The 22,046-nt window shown below is 36.7% G+C and overlaps 1 protein-coding gene across 1 annotated transcript in view; it reads right to left on the bottom strand.

Moving 5' to 3' along the window:
* Positions 1-22,046, bottom strand: part of UVRAG (UV radiation resistance associated) — a 309,776-nt gene that overhangs the window by 160,209 nt on the left and 127,521 nt on the right. Inside the window, exons 7-8 of the mRNA XM_006141150.3 lie at positions 19,194-19,299; positions 635-761 (exon numbers count right to left, since the gene is read on the bottom strand). Of these exons, the coding sequence (XP_006141212.1) occupies positions 635-761; positions 19,194-19,299 (233 nt within the window). The remainder of the gene's footprint in view (positions 1-634; positions 762-19,193; positions 19,300-22,046) is intronic.

The following is a 22,046-nucleotide window of genomic DNA, read 5'->3' as shown; positions in this document are numbered from 1 at the left end:
AAAAGAAAAGATAAAAAAAAAAAAAAAAAAAAAAAAGAATGAATGAACGACAGCTACATAATGTGGAACAAGCGCCAGCTCATAAAATGCGCATATATGATTCTATTTCTATGAAGTTCAAAATCAAGCAAAATCAGTGTTTAGTCTAATAAGTCAGGATACTGGTTGCCTACCAGCTGGAGATAGGGTGAAGGCAAGGGAACATGAGGAGGCTTCTGAGGTTGCAGGATCTTTGTAACACTGCTTTTTCATTGAGATTTTGCTTACATGGGTGTGTTCACTTTGTGAAAATTTGAGCTGCACATATACATGGGTTCATATCATTTTCTCTGTGTATTGACTTTAAAATACTTCAAGAAGTTTTTTATAAAATTACAGGAGGGCCAGCTGGTGGTGTAGTGGTTAAGGTGCTAGACTCCCACAGGACTGGTCTTAGTTTGAGTCCTGGACCTAGTGGCTTGAAAATCATTGATAGGCACATCTACATGCATGCCCCAAATATATATATATATATATATATATATATATAATTCTATCAGCCTATTTAAGCAAAGATGATTGTTTGAGCCTATGGAGAAGAAAGAAAAATGACTAAATGTGAAGGTTATGCTGTCTATAGGGTGTTTCGACTCACCTTTGTCCTGTAGTGCAATTTGTTGTTTATGTAGTAAAGCCACCTCTCGTCCCAAAGCTTTCTTCTGTCTTTCCAGTTCATTTCGAAGCACCAAAATCTTCAATTGCAGGCACTCACTTTCTTTTTTCTAAAAAAAAAACCCACAGATAAATTTATAAAGGCTGTGACTGTAAATAATTAATGTATCCACAAAACGGATATATAATTCTCGCTGTTTCAAAAATGAATAATGTTTTAAAACACTTCAATGCTCATCATTTCTGTGGATCTCTTAAGTAACATAATTTCCAGCTGCCATCATTTAATTGGAAAGAATACAGAAATAAGCAAAGAATAAGAGTAGAAATAGATCATAAACCTGGGGACTAGAAAGATACTATAAAGCATCTCAGGTTTCTTTTCTGACATCACAATGCAATAAAGAAACAAAGTTATTAATAAAAAAAGAAATGGAGTTTTTGAAAAATTTAATACAGAGTTCCTATGGAACCCAGTAATTCCACTCTGAGGTAGATGCCCGACAATAGTAAAAATAGGTCCACACAAAACTCTGAACACAAATGTTCACAGTAATATAATAGCAAAAAGTATAAATAACCCAAATGCCAATCAATTGGTTAAGTGGATAAATAAAAGTCATACATTCAATCAAATACTATTTTGCAGTAAAAAGGGAAAAAAATCAAGTACTGAAAAATAGATAAATTTTAAAAACATTATGCTAGGCCCGGCAGGTGGCATGAGGTTAGCGATGCTGGACTCCCACATGGTTGACCATGGTTCAAGTACCAGACCTGACAGCTTGCTTTCTCGCTTTCTCTCTCTCTCTCTCTTGCTCTGTCTCTCTGCGGTCAAACTACAATAAATAAATAAATAAATAAAATCTTTTTAAAAAAATTACAAAAACACTAATGCCAAGTAAAAGAAAATTTTATAAAAGGACACACACTATATGACCCCATTTATATTAAATATTGAGAACAGAAAAATACACAGAAACAAAAAGTAGATTTCCACTCTTGCCAAGCCAAACCTACATGCTCTAATCTCCTGCCCATTTCAGAGAAGGCGAAGTAGGAACCTAGGACTTTCATCCATGCTGGACAGTAATCAATAAAAAGCAGGTTCTTTCAAAAGCTCAATAAAATTGATAAAACGGTAGCCAAGCTAGCCAAGAAAAATATAAAAGACAAAAATGACCAATATAAGGAATTAAAGATCACCACTGATCCCATTAAAAGAGTAACTAAAGAATGCTATAAACACCATGCCCATGAATTTAATAACTTGCATGAAATAGACAAAAATTTTTTAGAGAGAAATCTACCAAAATTCCTACTAAGAGATAATAGATAGCATATACAAGCCTGTATTGATTTTAAAAATTAAATCAACAATTAATAGCCTTCCAAAACAAAAAGGACTAGGCCTAACTGGTTTTAGTAGTGAAGCCTACCAAATACTTAAACAAGAAAGGATACTAATTCTTAGAAATCTCTTCCAGTAATTAATTTTTCTTTTATGATAGCACATGTGGACACCTGAGAGAGAGAAAAAGAAGTACCCTCAACAGGGTTTCATCATTCCATGATCCCTCTACCTAGCCCTCCATTTTCTCAGAATTCTGGCAACCAGCATGTTCTTAGGCAGACTCAGGAATCCATATTTGCGATATGGCTTCCATCCTCTCAGGGCATTTGCGTTACCATTGTACTATAGCAGCTGGACCTCCTCTAGAAATTAGAAGTGAGGGAACACTTCTTAACTCTTTCTATGAGGGCAGCGTCAATGTAACCCCAATACCAAACAAAGTCATCACAAAATATTAACAATCCAAAACCGATGTTATTTAAGAAGTATACAACACAGCCAAATGAATTTATCCCAGGTACGCAAGGTTGGTTCAACATTCGAAAAGCAGTTAATGTAATTAATCCTATCAGCAGGCCAAGGAGCACAGATTTTCAGAGCAGTGAAACTATTCTATAGGATACTATTGCTATTGTTTGAATATAGTGACCCTTCTAAACCCTCATGCTGTAACTCGAAACCCTATGTGGCAGTTTGGGAAAGTAGGTCTTAGAAGGAGGTATTTGGGATATGGGGGTAGATTCCTCATGAATAGGATAAGACATCCTCAGTTCTCCTTAACTAGTTCCCTTGAGAGTGTGATGGTATGAAAGCAAGTCAACTGCCTGCAGGTCCTTCTCCCTCTGCTTTCCTGCTTTCCTTGTTTCTCTCAGCCATGTTCTGACTAATCAAGCCAGCCAGATGCCAATCTTATGCTCTTGGACTTTCCAGACACTGAAATTGTGACCCCAATAAACCTCTTCTCTCTGTCTTTCTCTCTCTCTCTCTCTCTCTCTCTCTTTTTAAAGAGATTTTTGCCTTAGGGTGCATGTGCTTGCCAGAGAGAGAGAAAGACAAAGTAAGAGGGAAAGTGAGGAAACTCCCCACCCCAAGGGGATGGCCATGTTGCAGTCCTTTCTCCTCCATTCTCCTCTCAGGATTTTAGGTAAGCACACACATGTGCCTGGTGTGATTTGAAGTCACTGGGTCCAGGACTTGAATCATGGTCAGCCATGTGGGAATTCAGTGACACAACCACTATGTCATCTGCTGGACCCAATTCCTCTCTTTATGAGTCATCCAGTCTCAGGTATTTCTGTTACAACAACACTAATGAACTCAGAGAACTGTAGCAGTGGATATGTGACACAATGCATTTGTCAAAACTCATAAAACTGCAGGGACCAGCAGTTAGCGTAATGGCTACGTCACTGGACTCCCACATAGTTGATCGCAGTTTGCGTCCCGGACCAGGTGGCTTAAAACTCACGCCGGGCGCGTGTGTGTGTGTGCCCAGGATCCCGAGAGGAGAATGGAGGAGAAGAGATCGTGGCGTGGCCATCCCCCCTGGGGGTGATTTCTTGCTTTCTGTCTCTCTGTCTCTCTCTCTGTCTGGAGAGTGCAAGTGCCCTATAGCAAAAACTTCTCAAAAAAAAAAAAAAAAAACCATCATAAAACTGTATAACACAAATAACCTGTAGCCTAGTAGTTAAAGAGAACTGGGTCCCAAATAGGTGACTGTGGTTCAAATTCTGGCCCTGATGGCTTGAAAAACATGCCAGATGCATGGGCATGCATGTCCCAAATCCTGACGTGATAGAGAAATGGAGGAGAAGGAATTGTGACAAGACCATGCCCCACTGGGGAGGAGGGTGCTTCCTCCCTCTCTCTGTTGGCCTCTGTCTAGTGAGCACATATACCCTCTGGCAATTAAAAAAGAAAAAAGTCATAGACATACAGACTAAAAAAATATATATTCTACTAAATCTTCATTTAATAAAATGTATTCACTGACACTTTCTACCAGAGACTTAAGTTTGTTAAATAAGGTTCTTACCTTTTCATATAAATATTTGCTACTTAAACTTCTTGTAAACCATGGTTTAAAGTTTACTGAGACTCCTTTTTGTCTCCAAATACCTTACTTGAATTTGCCTCCAGATACAAATCTGAAATCCTGCCCTAACAATAAAGATATGTGTCTGCAAATGTGTTCACACACACACACACACACACACACACACACACAAACATGCAATTATTGCACTATGACTGCATATACCCTTCTCTCTTGGTCTTTATCAAATACAGAGATACCTCAGAGATGATGTGAGTTCAGTTTCAGACCACTGCAGTAAATGACTATTGTAATAAGAAGAGCCACACAAAGTTTTGGTTTCTCAATGCATAAACAATTTAGGTTTACATGATTGTAGCCTATTAAATATGTATTAGTATTATGTCTAAAATTTTTCAGATACATATCTTAATTTTAAAAATACTTTATTGCCAAAAAATGCTTGTAAGCATATGCATTTTCAGTAAGTTATAATCTTTTTTTGCTGGCAAGGGGTCTTGCTTCAATATTGATTGCTGCTGACTGATCAGTGGGAGCTGCTACAGGTTGGGGTAGCTGCGGCAATTTCTTAAAATAAGACAACAGTGAAGTCTGGTTTATTGATCAACTCTTTCTTTCACAAAAGATTTCTCTATCATGATATGGTTTGATAGTGTTTTACCCACAGTAGAACTTCTGTCAAAAGTGGAGTCAATGTTCTCAAGCCCTGCAGTTGCTTTATCAACTAAGTTTATGTAATATTCTAAATCATTTGTTATCATTTTAACAATATTCACAAGTTTTCAATTTATTCTGCCAAGATCTATCAGAGGGATCACTATCTCTGGCAGCTATAACCTTATGAAATGTATTTCCTAAGTAATAAGACTTGACAGTCAAAATTACTCCTTGATCCATGGCTACAGAATGGATTTTCTCTGTTGGCAGGCAGGAAAACAACATTAATCTCTTATACATCTCCATCAGAGCTCTTGGGTGACCAGGTGCTTTGTAAATGAGCAGTAATATTTTGAAAGCAATCCTTCTTTCTAAGCAATAGCTCTCCACAGTGTGCTTAATAGTCAATAAACCATGCTGTTAAGAAGTGTTGTCATCCAGACTTTTCTGTTCCATTTATAGAACAGAGGCAGAGTAGATTTAGCATAATTCTTAAGGGCTCAAGGATTTGTGGAATGATATATGAACACTGGCTTCAAGTTACCAGCTATAATAGCCCTTAACAAGAGAGTCAGCCTGTTCTTTCAATCTCTGAGACCAGGCTGTAGAACTCCCTAGTTATGCAAGTCCTAAATGGCATCTTCTCCCAACAGAAGTTTGTTCTGTCTACATTGGAATCTGTTGTTCAGCATCTTCATCAATGAACTTGCTAGATCTGCTGCAGCTTCTACATCAGCACTTGCTATTTCATCTTGCATTTTAATGTTAAGGCTTCTTTCCTTAAACCTCATGAACCAACTTCTGCTAACTTTTAACTTTTATTTTGCAGTCACCTCTCCTTTCTCAGCCTTCACAGAATTGAAGAGAGTTAGAATCTTAAATCTGAATTAGACTTTGGCTTAAGGAAATATAGCTGGTCTAATCTATCCAGACCACTAAAATATTCTCCATTATCAATAAGGCTGTTTCACTTCCTCATCATTTAAGAGTTTACTGGAATAGTACTTTTAATTTCCTTCAACAACTTGTTCTTTGGATTCACAAATTGACTGTTTGGTGGAAGAGGCCTAGCTTTTGGCCTGTCCTGGCTTTTGACATGCCTTCCTCCTTAAGCTTAATAATTTCTGGCTTTTGACTTAAAGTAAGAGACGTGCAACTCTTCCTTTTATTTGGACACACAGAGGCATCTGTAGGGATAGTAATAACCAAATAGCAACACTGATGTGTCTCAGGGAATGGGGAAGCCTGAGGACAGGGTGAAAAATGAGGGAACCACTGATCCATAGAACAATCAGAACAAACACATTAAAAAATTTTTTTGTTATTTTTAATTATTATTATTATTATTATTTCCATTTCTTTTATATATTCAATCACATTACTTAGTTTGCAAAGTGAAAATTCCAAAATATGTACATTTCACACCCAGAACACACACATTTATCAAAGAAGTTGCCATCTTATATGGGTATGGTTTATGGCAAACTGTTGCAATCACCAATCATAGATCATAACAGATTTAATAATAATAATAATTGTGATAATTAACAAAATGTGACACAGAGACATGAAGTTAAGTAAATGCTGTTGGGGAAATGACACTAAAAGATTTGTACAACACAAGGTTGCTGCTAACCTTCAATATATAAATAACACAGTATGAAGCGCAATAAAAGAAAAGCATAATAAATTGAGGCATGTCTGTAATATCAAAAATATACTTTTAATGATTTTTTCCATAACATAAATCTTAACCAAATAGCAGCAATTTGGCTATACCTACTAAATTCTTGTGTCCTTCATAAGGTATATAATAGCTAATTAAAACCATAATAGAAAAAAAAAATCCATCCATTAAACAAATTGAATACTTCACTGAGACCTGAGATAAACTGACTGAAATTTTTAAAAGGAAAAATACAGTATCTCAATATGATTCATAGACAATATGGAAGCCTGGGATGCCCTTGCAAAAGAAATGATATGGAAAATGACCTTTGGCAGTTGTGTTGAAAGTACTTTACAGCAATCATTTCTCACCCAAAATGCTTCCTTCCTTATCCTTGAAATATTCATTCCAAGCAGATGGCATGATCATCCATTAAAGACATTTAAACCACAAAAACAATAAGAAAAGCTTATTTCCAATCATCATTATTATATCTGGCTCAAAAAGCCTATGAAATATGCCTTTACAAAAATGATCCTAAGCAATTTTTCTTAACAACATAAACATTTATGAAGGACCTACAAGAATGAGAAATGAATTTAAGACTCCTGCAGACAAAAGCCATTTTGCCCTGCCAATCTACTATAAAAACAAACGACAAAAGTCAATGAGATTGGAGCCAGCTGGTGGCACGATGGCTAAGGCAGCTGGATGCCCACATGGCGGACTGAGCAGGTAGAGTCCAGGATCCAGCAGCTTTGGGCACGTGTATGCATACCCAAAATCCTGAGAAGAGAATGGAGGTGAAGGGATTGCAGCATGGCTATTCCCCCTGGGGGGTGACTTCTCTCTATATATCTATCTCTTTCTCACAAGAGTACATGCCCTACAGCAAATCAAAACAAAACAAAAAAATGTCAATGAGATTTTAAAACATGGAAACAACCCAACTGAGGTTACAAATTAAATCTAAACATTAAGCTGATATAGGAAAGCATTTATATAGTGGGTTTATGTTATGGTCCATGTGGAACTGTCCCATTTAGAGAACCAGATCAAGTCATTGGCTCTAATTTATGATGAGCAAAGTAAACAAATCTTGCCATGTGAGATCTGTTTCTACCTCCTTTCTAATGCATCAAAGACATGCTGCTTAAAGAACTCAACGTTCTGTAAGTGTCTTCTAATGGGTTTCTATGTTCTACTTACATTTATTCCAAGTATCGCTAATATTGCATTCAATGGGCCACACTTAATAGGACTGTAGTGTTTTTATACAACACCATAGCTGAACCAACATAGATTCACTCATCTATTTGCTGGCACACACATTCCTACTTATGGGTCTTTACCAAAAAAATTATTGGCAGTGAAACATTTGTTTCATCTATAAACAACATGTTAATGGAAACACCTATCTTCTCATGAGTCGTACTGGAGCTAAGAAACCTTACAGAAAAGTTCTTAAATAATGGTCCAGGGAGTCATGAGGGTTCCTGAGTCTTTCCGAGTCTCTTTTTCAATCTTATTCTCATAAGTGTATAGTAGAGTGTACAGAGTATACAAGATTCATTATATTACAGTAAATACTGCAAAAGTAGGTATGAGAATGCAGGTGTGTCTTTTATTAAACTAGATGTTACCTTAATAGAAGCTAAACTCACAAAAAATGTAAAACAATGCATCTCTATCTACATATTTTGTTTAGAAAATTATACTTATTTTTCTAAGAATGTATTATTGGCCAAACATAGTGGCACAGTGATAATACAACACTCTACCATGCTGAAGCCAGATGGGATGGTCCCAGGTTCAATCTTGAAGTTTTTCTGTACACATTGGACACATCCACAAATGCCCATGATCATGGCTGTCTGAGGCTATGTGTAGATTGTGGCATGAAGACGATGTTGGTGTTCTACCCAACTCCCATCTCTCTCATGGAAGATATAAATAAATACACCTAAAAATATGTTACTATAGTAACACTTAGTAGATTTATTATCGGCATCTAAAAATGAATTAGGAAATTAATATTTTAAAATATCTCGTATTTAGTTTTCAGTACTGTAAATATGAATAGATATATTCTAATTTGAGATTATCATAGTCATTCCCCCATAGTCAAAAGTAATTTAAAAATCTTTAAAAAAAGCTTAGACCTATGGCAGTTATCCTAAAAATGAACAGATTTGCTTTCAAATGTCATTTATGGGTTATTTCCACTGTACTTATACTAGTAAACCACTATGAAAGGGATAAGATTTCCTTAGACACTATTTCATCAAATCCATTAATTTCACAGAACTCAGTGATGATATCAAGTCTAGAATCTAGGTCTAGCTAGGGAGACAAAGCAAAAAAAAAAAAAAAAAAAAACAATAATACAACATAGTTCTACTAAAACAAGAGAATGAGCACTTAACAAATCAGTCTTCCCATAGATAACATCTGTAGACTGGATAAGAAATAAAGAGCTAGGCGGACCAGCAGTTAGCGTTATGGCTATGTCGCTGGACTCCCATGTAGTCGACCACGGTTCCCATCCCGGACCCGGTAGCTTAAAACTCACTCTGGGCGCATGTCCGTGCGTGCCCAAGATCCTGAGAGGAGAATGGAGGAGAAGGGATTGTGGCGTGGCCATCCCCCCTGGGAGGTGATTTCTCGCTTTCTGTCTCTCTGTCTCTGTCTGGCGATCGCACGCGCCCTGTGGCGAAAAACCTCTCCAAAAAAAAAAAAAAAGAAAAGAAACAAAGAAACAAAGAACTACTACTTAAGCATCCTGGAGAATTAATTACCTTCTACAACTTTGCCCTTTGCATTCACAAACTGGCTAACTGTTTGATGGAAGAGGCCTAGTTTTTGGCTTGTAAGGTGTATTTTAGAACCCGATGTGAGTGACTAACACATGAAGTGGATTTCTCCTCTGTGGCTTTCCCTGAGAGTGGCTGCAAAATCCAATAGAAAGCCAACTGTCTTTCTAGCTGGAGAAATTAGGGCAAAGAAGTCAGGTGATCAGAATTGCCCTAATGGAGGAAGCAAGAGAATGGACACCACCCCAAAGTCTATTTTAATTCAACCCAAGTCAATGACTGAACCCTAAGCTGGATATAGTTGAGGCGAACAGAAAGGAGTTTATGACTAAAGGTAAAAAGGAACCTGAAATCAAAGTCAATGTCCATTGTGGTATAATATCAATAGTTTGGACCTGACATTTAACTACCTGCTAAAATAAAACAACATTCTTCACAACAAAGTAACAAAACCCAAAGATTCTACCAAATTGTATTCAACACGTCCAGGATACTATGCAATACTACCCAATATGTGAAAAGTTAGGAAAATGTGATTCTCTCTCTATGGAAGAGTCAACCAACTTAAGAAAACCCAGATGTTAGAATTACCAGACACACACTTAAAGTCACTCTTATAAACATGCTAAGCGTGGGACCAGCAGTTGGCATAATGGCTATGTCACTGGACTCCCATGCACTCGACCACAGTTCGAGTCCCTGACTCCATGGCTTAAACTCATGCTGGGTGCATGTGCATGCATGACCAAGATCCCGAGAGGAGAGTGGAGGAGAAGGGATTGCGATGTGGCCATCCCCCCTGGGGAAGATTTCTCGCTTTCTGTCTCTCTGGCGAGTGCACGCACCCTATAGCAAAAACCTCTCAGAAAAACAAACAAACAAACAAAAAAACATGCTAAGTGACAAAAATTAAATATTGTAGTGGACAAAAAACATTATTAAATCTCAGCAGTAAACTAAAATATTAACAAGATTCAGGAGAATTCTGCTCTAGTCAAGACGAGTAGAAAAAAAGGAACACTGTCCAAATAATTTTACCATAATTCTAATACAAAATCTGATAAAGTCATTGAAACCATTGCATCCCAATAACCCTAATAAATACAGGTGCAAAAAGTCCTTAAATTATTTCCAGATGAAATCTAACAATTTACAAAATCAATTATATGGTCAATTAAGATTTATTCCAGAAATGCCATGCTAGTTAAACATTTAAAACTAAATCAATGTAGTTCTCCTTATTAGCATAATAGTGGAGAAAATCATATGATCATTTCAATAGATCCAGAAAAACCACTGGCAAAATTTACACCCATTCATGCTAAAAACTCAGAAACAAGGCATAAACAACATTGTAAAACCAGTAAAAAAAAATCGCTAACATTATGTTTATTGGAAAAGAATGAAATATTTCTCCCTAAAGCTCAGATCAAGACAGAGATTCCAGTCTTTACCACTTTTTTTCAATATTGCACTGGATGTCCCAACTACTAAAATAAAGCAGGAAAATTAAATAAAGGGCATATAATTATACAAATTTGAAGACACGATTTTATACATAGAAAATCCCAAGAAATCTACAAAATAACAACTGTAACTAATAATAAGGTTGCGATAAACAAGATGAATGCATTAGAATTAATTGCATTGCTTAATACATTTAAAATATTACAACTAATTGTAGTCTTATATTCTAGCAGCAGAAAAATGAGAAATAAGAAATGAAAAACAATTTCACTTGCATTAATGCCCTCTATAAAACTTCCATGAAACACATAGGCATAACACTCACTAACAAAAGATTTTTAATATCCCTTATTATGAAATCTACAACACATTCTTGAGCGAATTAAAGAAAAATTCAAATAAGAGATGTATAAGCCATGTCCCTGAATTAAAGGACTTGATGCCAATTCTCCAGAATTATATCTATAACTCCTTATGAAAATCCCAGTAGGCCTTTTGGCAGCCACTTTTTTTTTTTTTAAGAGGTTTTTCCATTAGGGCACATGCTCTCATGAGAGAGATAGACACAGACAGTGAGAGGGAAAGTCGAGTGTGGCCACACTGCAATCCCTTCTCCTGGGATCTTGGGTACACATGCACACGTGTCTGGCATGAGTTTCAAGCCACCGGGTCTGGGATTTGAACTGCAGTCACCAATGTGGGAATCCAGCAACATAATTGCTGCACCATCTTCTGGCCCCATTTGGTAGTCATCGACAAGCTGATTTTAAAATTTATTAAGAAAAACAAAGAACTTAGAAAAAACACAGGAATTTTTAAAAAGAATAAAGTTGAGGACTTACTCTATTCTGGTTTTAGGATGAAATACCTACAATAATAAGAGAGTTTAGATTTTGGTATTGGTGAAAGATAGATATATAGATTGATGAAACAAAAGAGAATTTGGAAATAGATGCACATGTATGTGATTGACCGATTTTAGACAAACATATCAAGGCGATTAAATGGGAAAAAGGCTATTCAACAAATGACACTAAATCACTGAATATTGATACAGGAGGAACAAATTTTTCTTTTACTTAATCTGGTACAAAAAAAACTAACTTGAAATGGATCATAGATCTAAATGCAAAGCTCTACTCTATAAAACTTCTAAACTAAAACATAGGATAAAATTCCTATGACCTTGGGTTAAGCAAAGATTTCTTGAAAAGAACACAAAAATGAAATGACATGGGAAAGAGAATTAAAATCAAGTCAAATCAAAATACACTGAATTCCATCAAACACAAAAACATTTCCTCTTCAGAAAACACCATTAAAGGGATCAGCAGGTGGTGTAGTGATTATGGCGCTGGACTCCCACATGACTGTCTGCAGTTTGAGTCTCGGACCTGATGGACTGATGGACCCACACGCTGGGCATGTGTGCACATGTGCCCAAAATCCCAAAAGAAGAATGGAGGAGAAGGGACTGCAACATGGCCATCCCTTCTGGGAGGTGATTTCTCACTTTCCCTCTCACAATCTCTCTGTCTCTCTGCAGAGCACATGTGCCCTTATAAATTTGAAGATTATAAAAAGAAAACACCATTAAGAACACAAAAAAGCAAACCACAGACTGGAAGAGAAAGGATCCAATACAGAAACACACACGCACCACACACATCCTATGCATACACACACTTACACTCTCCAAAAAAGGCAAAAATTTCAATGAAAAATGAGGGAAAAAAACTGAAACTACTTTTTTTTTTTGAGAGGTTTTTTTTTTTTTTTTTTTCTTGCGCTGTAGGTTGCGTGCACTCGCCAGAAAGACAGAGAGACAGAAAGCAAAAATCATCCCCCGGGGGGATGGACACTCTGCAATCCATTCTCCTCCTGGGATCCTGAGCGGGCTAGCACGCACACGTGCCTGGAGTAAGTTTAAGCCACCAGGTCCAGGAATCCAACTGCGGTTGACTACATGGAAGTTCAGCAATATAGCCATTATGCTAACTGCTGGTCCCAAAACTACTTTTTATTTTTTTTAAAGAGAGATTTTTGCAATAGGCCACACAAAAGATAAGCACCTGTGTGGTAGACATATGTGTATACAGAACTCTTCACTAAGAAGGCCTAGAAGGGACAACTCAGGAGCAATGAGCACATTGTGAGCCTGGATCTTGGTTCTAAATACTCCATGTAAGGAACAGAGCTCCTTGGAGAAAGGGCTGATTCTAGGGCTAGGACAGGGCACATACAAGATAAGCCTGAATTATACAGTGCCAGACAGTAAGGAAGTATTCTTTAAGTGTATTTTTAAGAATTATTCATTTAATTGTACTTTATCTTCTTCTTATTATTATTTAATTTGACCAGAGAGAGAGAAAGCAAACTACCAGGTCTGGGACTCGAACCATGGTCGGCCATGTAGGAGTCCAACATCACAACCACCACGTTACCTTCCATTCCTACTAATGAAGTGTTCAAAGAAAAAAAAAAAGAACAAAGAGATGAGGGCATATAAAAGCGAAATAAGAACCAATTTAAAAGATCTTCCAATGGCCAAATAGCATGAATTATAACCTGAAGTATAAAATAAAAATACATTAAGTCCCTAGATAAATAAATGACTGAATGAACAAATAAATAAATTGGGGGAGAAGGAACAATGCTTCCTTACAAGCAATTCTAAACAATCTTATGTAGAGATTTCCTCCCTTTCTTTTCATTATAGGCTGGATTACTAACTTGCTTTCAGAAAACAGAGTATGGAAAGAAACTTTATAGCACAGAATCCTGGGAGATACTACTTTAACCAAACGACCAAGGCTAACATCAACAGTAATTCACCACAGCAATTAAGAAAAGAAAATGAAATTGTCGTAGATCAGAAAAGACTAGGAAAACCTGGTAACTAAAGTCAGTGTGATATCCTGGGCTGATTAACGGCATATAAAAGGGCATTAGATCCCAATCTAGGGACCAGCAGATGGTGTAATGATTACATTGCTGGACTCCCACGTAGTCTACTACAGTTTGAGTCCCAGGCTCAACAAGCAGCTTATACTCACACTGGGCCTATGTGTGTGCGTGCTCAAAATCCTGAAAGGATAGAGAAGGGACTGCAGTGTGGCCGTCCCCTCTGGGAGGTGATTCTTGGTTTTCTGTCTCTGTGTGTCTCTCTGTTTCTCTGGCAAGTGCACGTGTCCTATAGCAAAAATCTCTCTTAAAAAGGAAAGAGAGAGAGAGAGAGAAAGAAAAAGAAAGAAAGAAAGAAAGAAAGAAAGAAAGAAAGAAAGAAAGAAAGAAAGAAAGAAAGAAAGAAAGAAAGAAAGAAAGAAAGAAAGAAAGAAAGAAAGAAAGAAAGAAAGAAAGAAAGAAAGAAAGAACCCAATCTAATTATGAAAAAAAATATCAGATTCTAATCAAAGGATACTCTACAAAAATATTTGACCTGTAATCCTTAGAACTGTCAAGGATGTCAAACCCAGGGAATGTTTGAGAAACTTTTACCACTAAGAGGAGCCTATGGAAGCATGGTTTCTTAAAATATGGAATAATTTAATGGATGAGAGTTTCTAATACAAGAAGGGATATTAGGTAAAAGCTGAGGAAATTTGAAAAAGCTCAGACTTTCACTGATAAGTTATCAAGATAAGTTCATTAATAATAACAAATGTACCATATGAAGAAAAGAATATTGGGACCAGCGGATGGCATGATGGTTACATCACTGGACTCCCACATGACTAACCATAGTTCGAGTCCCAAACTAGGTGGCTTGAAACTTATGCCAGGTGTGTGTGCATGCATGCCCAAAATCCCAAGAGGAGAGTGAAGGAGAAGGGATTGAGGCATGGCCATTCTCCTGGTGGGTGATTTCTCGCTTTCTGTTTCTCTGTCTCTCTGTCAAGCACACACGCCCTATAGCAAAAATCTCTAAAATAATCTCTCTAAAAAATAATAATAATCATAACTGGAAGAAATGGATATAGGTTACATGAGAGAAGTCCCTGTACTATCTTTGCAAAATTCTATCAGTCTAAAACTGTGCTAAAATTAAATATTTTATTTATTAAAAAAATATATATTAGTGGAAAAATTGGTGAAATATGAATAAAGTCCATGGTTAATAACACTGGAGAAAACTGGATGAAAGGTATATGGAATGCTCTGAATTATCTTTGCAAGTTTCCTGTAAATCTAAAATAAAGAGTTTATATATACATATTTTTGATTGGCGAGGGCAGATGTGCTCACCAGAAAAAGGGCCCCCAAACAGGGCATGCTCACGTTGCTATAATTTTTCTTCCATTTCTCCATCCTATCAGGGTTTTAGACACACACATACATGCACCTAGCATGTTTTTCAAACCACTGGCGATAAGACACAAATTGCAGTCAACCATGTAAGTTCTAGTTCTCCCAGCAAGTACTCAACCTCTGCACTTGGCTGGCCCAATAGTTTATATTTTTTATAGAAAAACATATTTGAACTGGGACCAGTTTGGCTTGGTCAGCAGTAACACTACTAGAGCATCATGGGAAAGGTCTTGTGTTAATGTCCATCTCAGGGTCTCCCTGAATACCATGCATGCTCATAATCCCGGCTGGCTAATTAACTAGAGTGTGGGTCACAGCATAACAGCCTTGTTGAGGGTCTCTCTTTCTCTGAAGAAATAAAAAAAGAAACTTAAAAAATACATGCATTGAAATTTCATAAAAATACACAAGTGACCAGTAGAATATGAAAAAGACTAATGACAGAACTGCAACTTAGAACCAAAATGAAAAAAACTACACAACATTGAAATGGCTAAAAATAAAAACTCAAGACCTTGACCAACCCTATAACTATTAAAGAAACTGAATTTCTAGTTCAAAACTTTCCCACAAGGAAAACTCCAGGCCCAGAAGGCTTTAATAGTAAAATTTACCAAACACTTAAGAAATAATTTCAATTCTACACATATTCTTCCAGAAAACAGAAAAGAAGAAACACTTGCCAACAGTGAGTTTAGGCCAATATTACCCTGACAACAAAACAGACAAGACAATTACAAGAAAACAAAACTACAGATGAATATTCTTCATGAATATATATGCAAAAGTCCTTCAAATTTTTTTTAACAAATTGAATCCAGTAACAGTCATAAAAAGAAAAATTCACCACAACCAAGAGGGTTTTCCCCAGGAATCTAAAGTTGGATTAACATTCAGAAACCAACCAATGTATTTCACTATAACATTAGAAAGAAAAAAGTATACAATTAATTCAACAGACACAGGAAAGGCATCTGACAAAATCTGCAACGTATAAGTAAAAATTCAATATGACAACAGCAGAACTTTTATAAGAAATAGAATTCAACTCCCCCCCCAAAAAAGGTCAGGCTTTGACATAATGCCAAATCTTTGAAAGTCATTAATATGAACCCTATTTCTTATAGCAGAGTTAATTACATGTGGTCTTAGAAGGTAAACTGACTTCTTTCGACATGAAATACACCTTCTCACTGTATTTCCACTTAGGCTAAGAGTAAAATTAATTATTACACATTGAAAATGCTTGAGGTAGAGTAGGATGGCTGTGGGCCAATGTAGAAAGAGAATGAAAAAACAAAAGGTAGCAATAAAGGTTTTCAATATGCTACAGGTGAACTTGAATGTGAATAAAACTAGATGGCATTCTTCCCTGAAAGGAGACAGTGAACCAAACCCTGTCTCTATTGATCAAATGATTACCGGGAAGTTGCTCGCCTTCATCAACCCTGTTTTCCTTCACATCACAAGAGGACATTATGGGGGACAGCAGGTGGCACAGTGATTAGGATGCTGGACCTGGTGGCTTTCTTTCTCTGTCTCTGTTTCTCTCTGTCTCTGTATCTCTCTCTCTCTGTTGGGCATGCATGTCCTATGACAAATTTAAATAAATAAATTAAACAATTCTTTTTTTTTTTTTTGAGAGAGAGGTTTTTGCTATAGGGCACGTGTGCTCGCCAGACAGACAGAAAGAGACAGAGAGACAGAAATCAAGAAATCACCCCCCGGGGGGATGGCCACGCCGCAATCCCTTCTCCTCCGTTCTCCTCTCGGGATTTTGGGCACGCACGCACACGCGCCCAGAGTGAGTTTTAAGCCACTGGGTCCAGGACACGAACCACAGTCGACTACATGGGAGTCCAGCGACATAGCCATTACGCTAACTGCTGGTCCCAACAATTCTTTTTTTAAAAAAAGACATTTATGCTAGACTCATTCTCAAAGTCAGTAAATGCTTATTCAGTACCTAGTATGTGCCAAACACTATCTTAGACAATGAGGATGCAGCGATGAAAGAAAACAACAAAAATTCCTCTCCTCATAGAGTTCAGAGAGACAAACCTGTAAGTACATACATCATGCGAAATGGTCACAAATACTATGGAGAAGGTACTGGGGGGGTGGTGGTGGTTTTAAACTAGGTTATTGGGAAGCACATGATTTCTAGGTTCATTTTCAGTTCAGAAATCCAATGGTTCCCTTCCATGTTGACTAGGCAGCATAAAAACCCACAGTGAACCTCTGAACCTGACCTCTTTACACTCAAACATTCTATCACCTTGTTCTGAGTGTCACCACTTATATTTTAGAAAAATAGGATTAAACATACATTTTTTTCACACTGAGACAAAGCATATGCTGTCGTTTAATGAAACAAGTAATTTCCCATCTTGCCTGGGGAGAAGAAAATAAGAAAAATAAAACCTAGCAATTTCTCCCCAAAGGTTTTAAAACTGTAGCATTTTTGTACGCTACAGAAAGGATTAAATTAGCTATTTTCTTCTCCCCCTCAAATGGTCTGGAATTTGGTCCTTTATTAGGGCTAAATTACAACTAAAGATGGTTTGACAGTGTCTCCAAAATGGGAGATTTTCCAGAGAAAAGAAAGTCATATATATAATAAAGGCCACTATTGTTATTGTAGCTACTATATCTCGTGTGCCTGCTATTTGCAGATACAACACTATTTTATGTATTAGGTTGAACTATATGAATTTATGAGTTGAATGCAACAATTTTATACAGGTTGACCTAATACATTTATTTCTTTTATTATAAAATCTTGAGCTCAGGGTTAGCAGGTGGCATGGTGGTTAAGGCACTGGACTCCCACATGGCCGACTGTGGTGTGACTAGAACCAGTAGCTTAAAAATCACACCAGACACATGTGTGTACATGTCCCAAACCCCATGAGGATAATGGAGAAGGGATTGCGGCATGGCCATCACTCCTGGGAGGTGATTTCTCACTCTCCCTCTTGCTCTCTATATATCTCTCCAGTGAGTGCATGTGCCCTATGTCAATAAAACCTGAAAACTTTATTTTTTTTTTTCAAAGGCATCAGTTAGCTGTGACCCTCCTGCTTCAGCCTCCCAAAGAGCTGGGACTACAGGTGTGCTTTTTTTTCAGGGTGGGCCAGAAATCAAGCCCAGGCCTCCCACGTGGCCTCAGCCTGCTGAGTAATGGGAGTCTGTGGACATGTACCGTGGTTGGGCCTAATAGGTTAAGATCAAATTCCATGAACAAGAAGTCTCTAGGTTAATTGCACTGCTACTTTTCTATAACTCTTCTACTATATTACTATCTTGAACTAATTTTTATGGTAACAAGCTTTTATGTGATGATGTAAAGGCCTTCTGCCAACCTAATGGCAGCATAAATGACGACTGGACGGTGCTACCAGTGATAATGAATTTGTGCTACCAGTGATAATGAATTTGTGCAAATAGTCTATATATATATATATATATATATATATATATATATATACACAATTTTGTCTAGGACTCAAAGACCTGAATTTTATTTTAAGCATCAGAATTCATAGCATAAGTTACACTCAAAGCTATTCATAGCCGTGTCGTTTCATTTTAAAAAAGGCTCACTTTATTAGTCAGACCTACGACTCTGCTAACAAAGATAGAATCTTAATTTTTAAACTGATGTTTTTTTCCCCCCTCTCCACTATAAAGAGTATAAAGCAACCCAAAATTATACTAATGTCTTAACTTTGTCCATTTGGGTTGGAATCGCTATTTCTTTGGAAATGCCTCCACCAGATGAGTATTTCCCAAAAGTGAGCCCTGACTACAAACCACTCTATTATGCTCAATCAATATAATTTTAAAATTCATCTTTTAAAAGAAATCAGTCCCTATAGTTTATTTTTTTTCTCCTAGCAGCTATTTTTCATTCATGTTTAGAGTTCACATCTATAAGACATTAATAAGTTAGTCTGCTAATTATCTTCTGAATAACGGTATGTAATCTCAAGTTTCATCTGGCAGAATAAGGGAGGCACTTTGTATGTTACATTATTAGCGGATGGGAAAGTTTACTTCTAACATTTAAATGTCAACAGAAGTCTCAGTGAAATATTATGAAAAACAGTAATAATTACTACCTAAAGTCTTTTGGAAAAAAAAATTAATCTAAGTAAAATATGAAAATCCCATTTAGAAAGGAAGGAGTTTAAATAGGTAAACATAAAAACCTACCAGCTCATTGCTTGTAGATGTGAGTCTTAGTTTTTCTTCAATTTCCTTTCCAATTTTCTGAACAGTTACCTGAGTCTGTTTAATTGCACACTGGGCTCTATGAAGCCTAGAAATATAAGTTGTAGAAAAATTAAAGTGAGTTCACTATAAATTCCCAACACAGAGCCACAGATATAAATGACAAATCTTCTAGAATAAACAGAATTAATAAGGAATTTCTGATTGTTTCTCAATTCTCCAGCATATTAATGAAATACCAGCAATTACGATAAATCCTAAAACAGTAAACTCTAAAACAACCTTTACCTGTCTACTTGCCTCTGAGGTGCTAAGAACTAAAATGAAGAGCTCACACGAGTCCAGAAAAGCCCTTAGAAAGAATCTGGTCAAATCCTGTCATCTTGCAGACATGGAAACAGTCCAGAAAAATTAATTGGCTTGCTAAAGTCAAAGAGAGGTATCTGTCCTCTCAAGGCTGACTATTACTGGCTGGCAGATCAAGTGGTGGTTAAGGCACTAGACTCCCACATGGCCAATTGTGGTTTGAGTCCTGGACATTGTGACTTTACTTTCTTACTTTCTTGCTCTCTCTCTCTCTCTTTGGTCAAATTAAAAATAATAGCTATAATAATTATTATTAATAAAATTAAATAAATAATTCCTAAAATAAAAAAAAAGCTGACTATTACTTCTGGATACTCATAATGAGAAAAAGAATTCAGTACTTCAATAATCCCATTGAAGAAGGTTGAATCAAAGGGGCCAACACTCTGAAATGGACCAAAAGACCAAAAGATGACACAAAAAACATACAGGAGGACTAAATGCTGAACCTGGGTCTGAACAGCAACTACATTCTTAGTAAGAATTCTTCGAGGAACATTGAAAAAAAAAAAAAAAGAACTATTTTGCTTTATTGTTTTAGTTGTGATTTTGTAGGGTCTTTGGTTTTTGGTGTCTCTGTCTTTAAATATAGCTCATAGATATGTGGGAAATCATTAGATAAGACTACAAAACAACTACTAGAACTAATAAATGAATTTGCCAAAGTGATATACACACAAAAAGACAAGATACAAAAAAAAAAAGTTAAATGACTATATTTATATATATTTGCCACAAACAATTGGGATATGAAATTTTAAAGGAATACTTTCACAAAAGCCAGAGAATACTTAAGAATGAAACAAACAAAAAAATGTGCAAAACCCAACCTTAAAATGATAAAACATGATTAAGATAATGTAAAGAAGAGCTACATATATGGAAAAGTGCATCGCATACATGGACTAGAAGATGCAATATTGTTAAGATGTTATAAATAGTTTTTCCCAAATGAGTTAACAGTTTTACAAATCCAATTGAAATCTCAATAGGCTTTGTGTTTTTTAAGGAGTTGACAGTAAATATAGGAAAGCAAAATATCTAGAAGTGACAAACCAACTTGAAATCAGACAGATTCTAAGACTTCCTATCAAGTTATATAATCAAGACAATATGGTACTAGCATTAAGGATTAAAAAAACCCAGATAAACGGAATAAAATAAAGAGTTTAGAAACAGACCTATACATATATGAAGAATTAATTTTTGACAAAGGAATCAAAGCAAATGGTGGACAATACATCTGTTAAGCAAAGGTGCTAGAATATGATTTTAACTGGATAAATTAGACTTAAGCAAAATTAAAACTATGTTTATCTAAGACGCCAATGAGAAAATAAAAAAGAGGTCCACATCCTGAGGAAAAATATTTACAGAACATGTAACTGAGAGAGAATGATGTCTGGAGTATAAAAAGACTTCCTTCCTTCCTCCCTTTCTTTCTTTCTTTTCCTCCCTCTCTCCCTTTTTAAATTTTGTCGGAGGGTACATGCACTTGCTGGAGTAGGAGAGTGAGAGAAAGAGACAGAGACAGAGAGAGAAGGCATTCCCCATGGGTATGGCTATTCCTCAATCCCTTCTCTGTCCTCCCAGGGTTAAGGGTATCCATATATGGCCAGGGTGTTTTCCCGACCACTGGGTCCATGACTTGAACTGTGCAGCTGGCATATAGGATCCCGTCACCTGAACCACCATACCACCAGGTGGCCCATAGAGAACAATGAACAAATCAAACAAAAACAAAATGATGGCCCAATTAAAACTGAACCAAAGAGTGAATAAATACTTCACAGAACATAAAAGAATGGCCAAGAAACTCAGGAAAAGGTGCTCAGCATCTCAGGCATCAGGGAAATGCAAATTAAAATCACCGTGAACTATCATGTCACTATTGGGACAGCTAAAACTAAAATGGCAACACCAAATGCTGGCAAGAATGTGGGGAAACAGGAACTTGCATGCATTCCTGGCAAAGGTGTAAAACAATACTACAATTTTGAAAAACTGCCTCTTAAAAAAACTAAACATCTCATCTATGGCTCAGCATTACAGTCCTATGTATTTACCGCCCCCCCCAAAATAGAAACATATATGTATGAGAAGATTTATAAAAGATTGTTCATAGACAACAACTTGAATCTCCATCAACAAGAGAATTAATAAACAAATCAAGGTGTACTTACAGAAGTAACATCATACAGGCAATAAAATGGGAAGCACCTGTCCAGCCACGGCAGTGCATAGATACCGTCACCGCTTGGAAAGCTAGAAGCCTGAGAACCTGAACACACCAAGGCAGGGATGCACACACCTATACCCCTAGCCAACTGGGAGCCAGGACCACAACACAGCAAGACCTTGTCAAAAATACCTACCTCGTTTTCTGTCATTCCCCCTCTCATAAAGAATAAGGGAGGGGGAAAAAAAGGCATGCACCACTGATAAATGTAACAATAAATTCAACAATAT

This window comes from Tupaia chinensis, unplaced genomic scaffold, assembly GCF_000334495.1.
Source record: "Tupaia chinensis unplaced genomic scaffold, TupChi_1.0 Scaffold000047_1, whole genome shotgun sequence".
NCBI lineage: Eukaryota > Metazoa > Chordata > Mammalia > Scandentia > Tupaiidae > Tupaia > Tupaia belangeri.
This window is presented reverse-complemented; position numbering and strand designations above follow the sequence as displayed.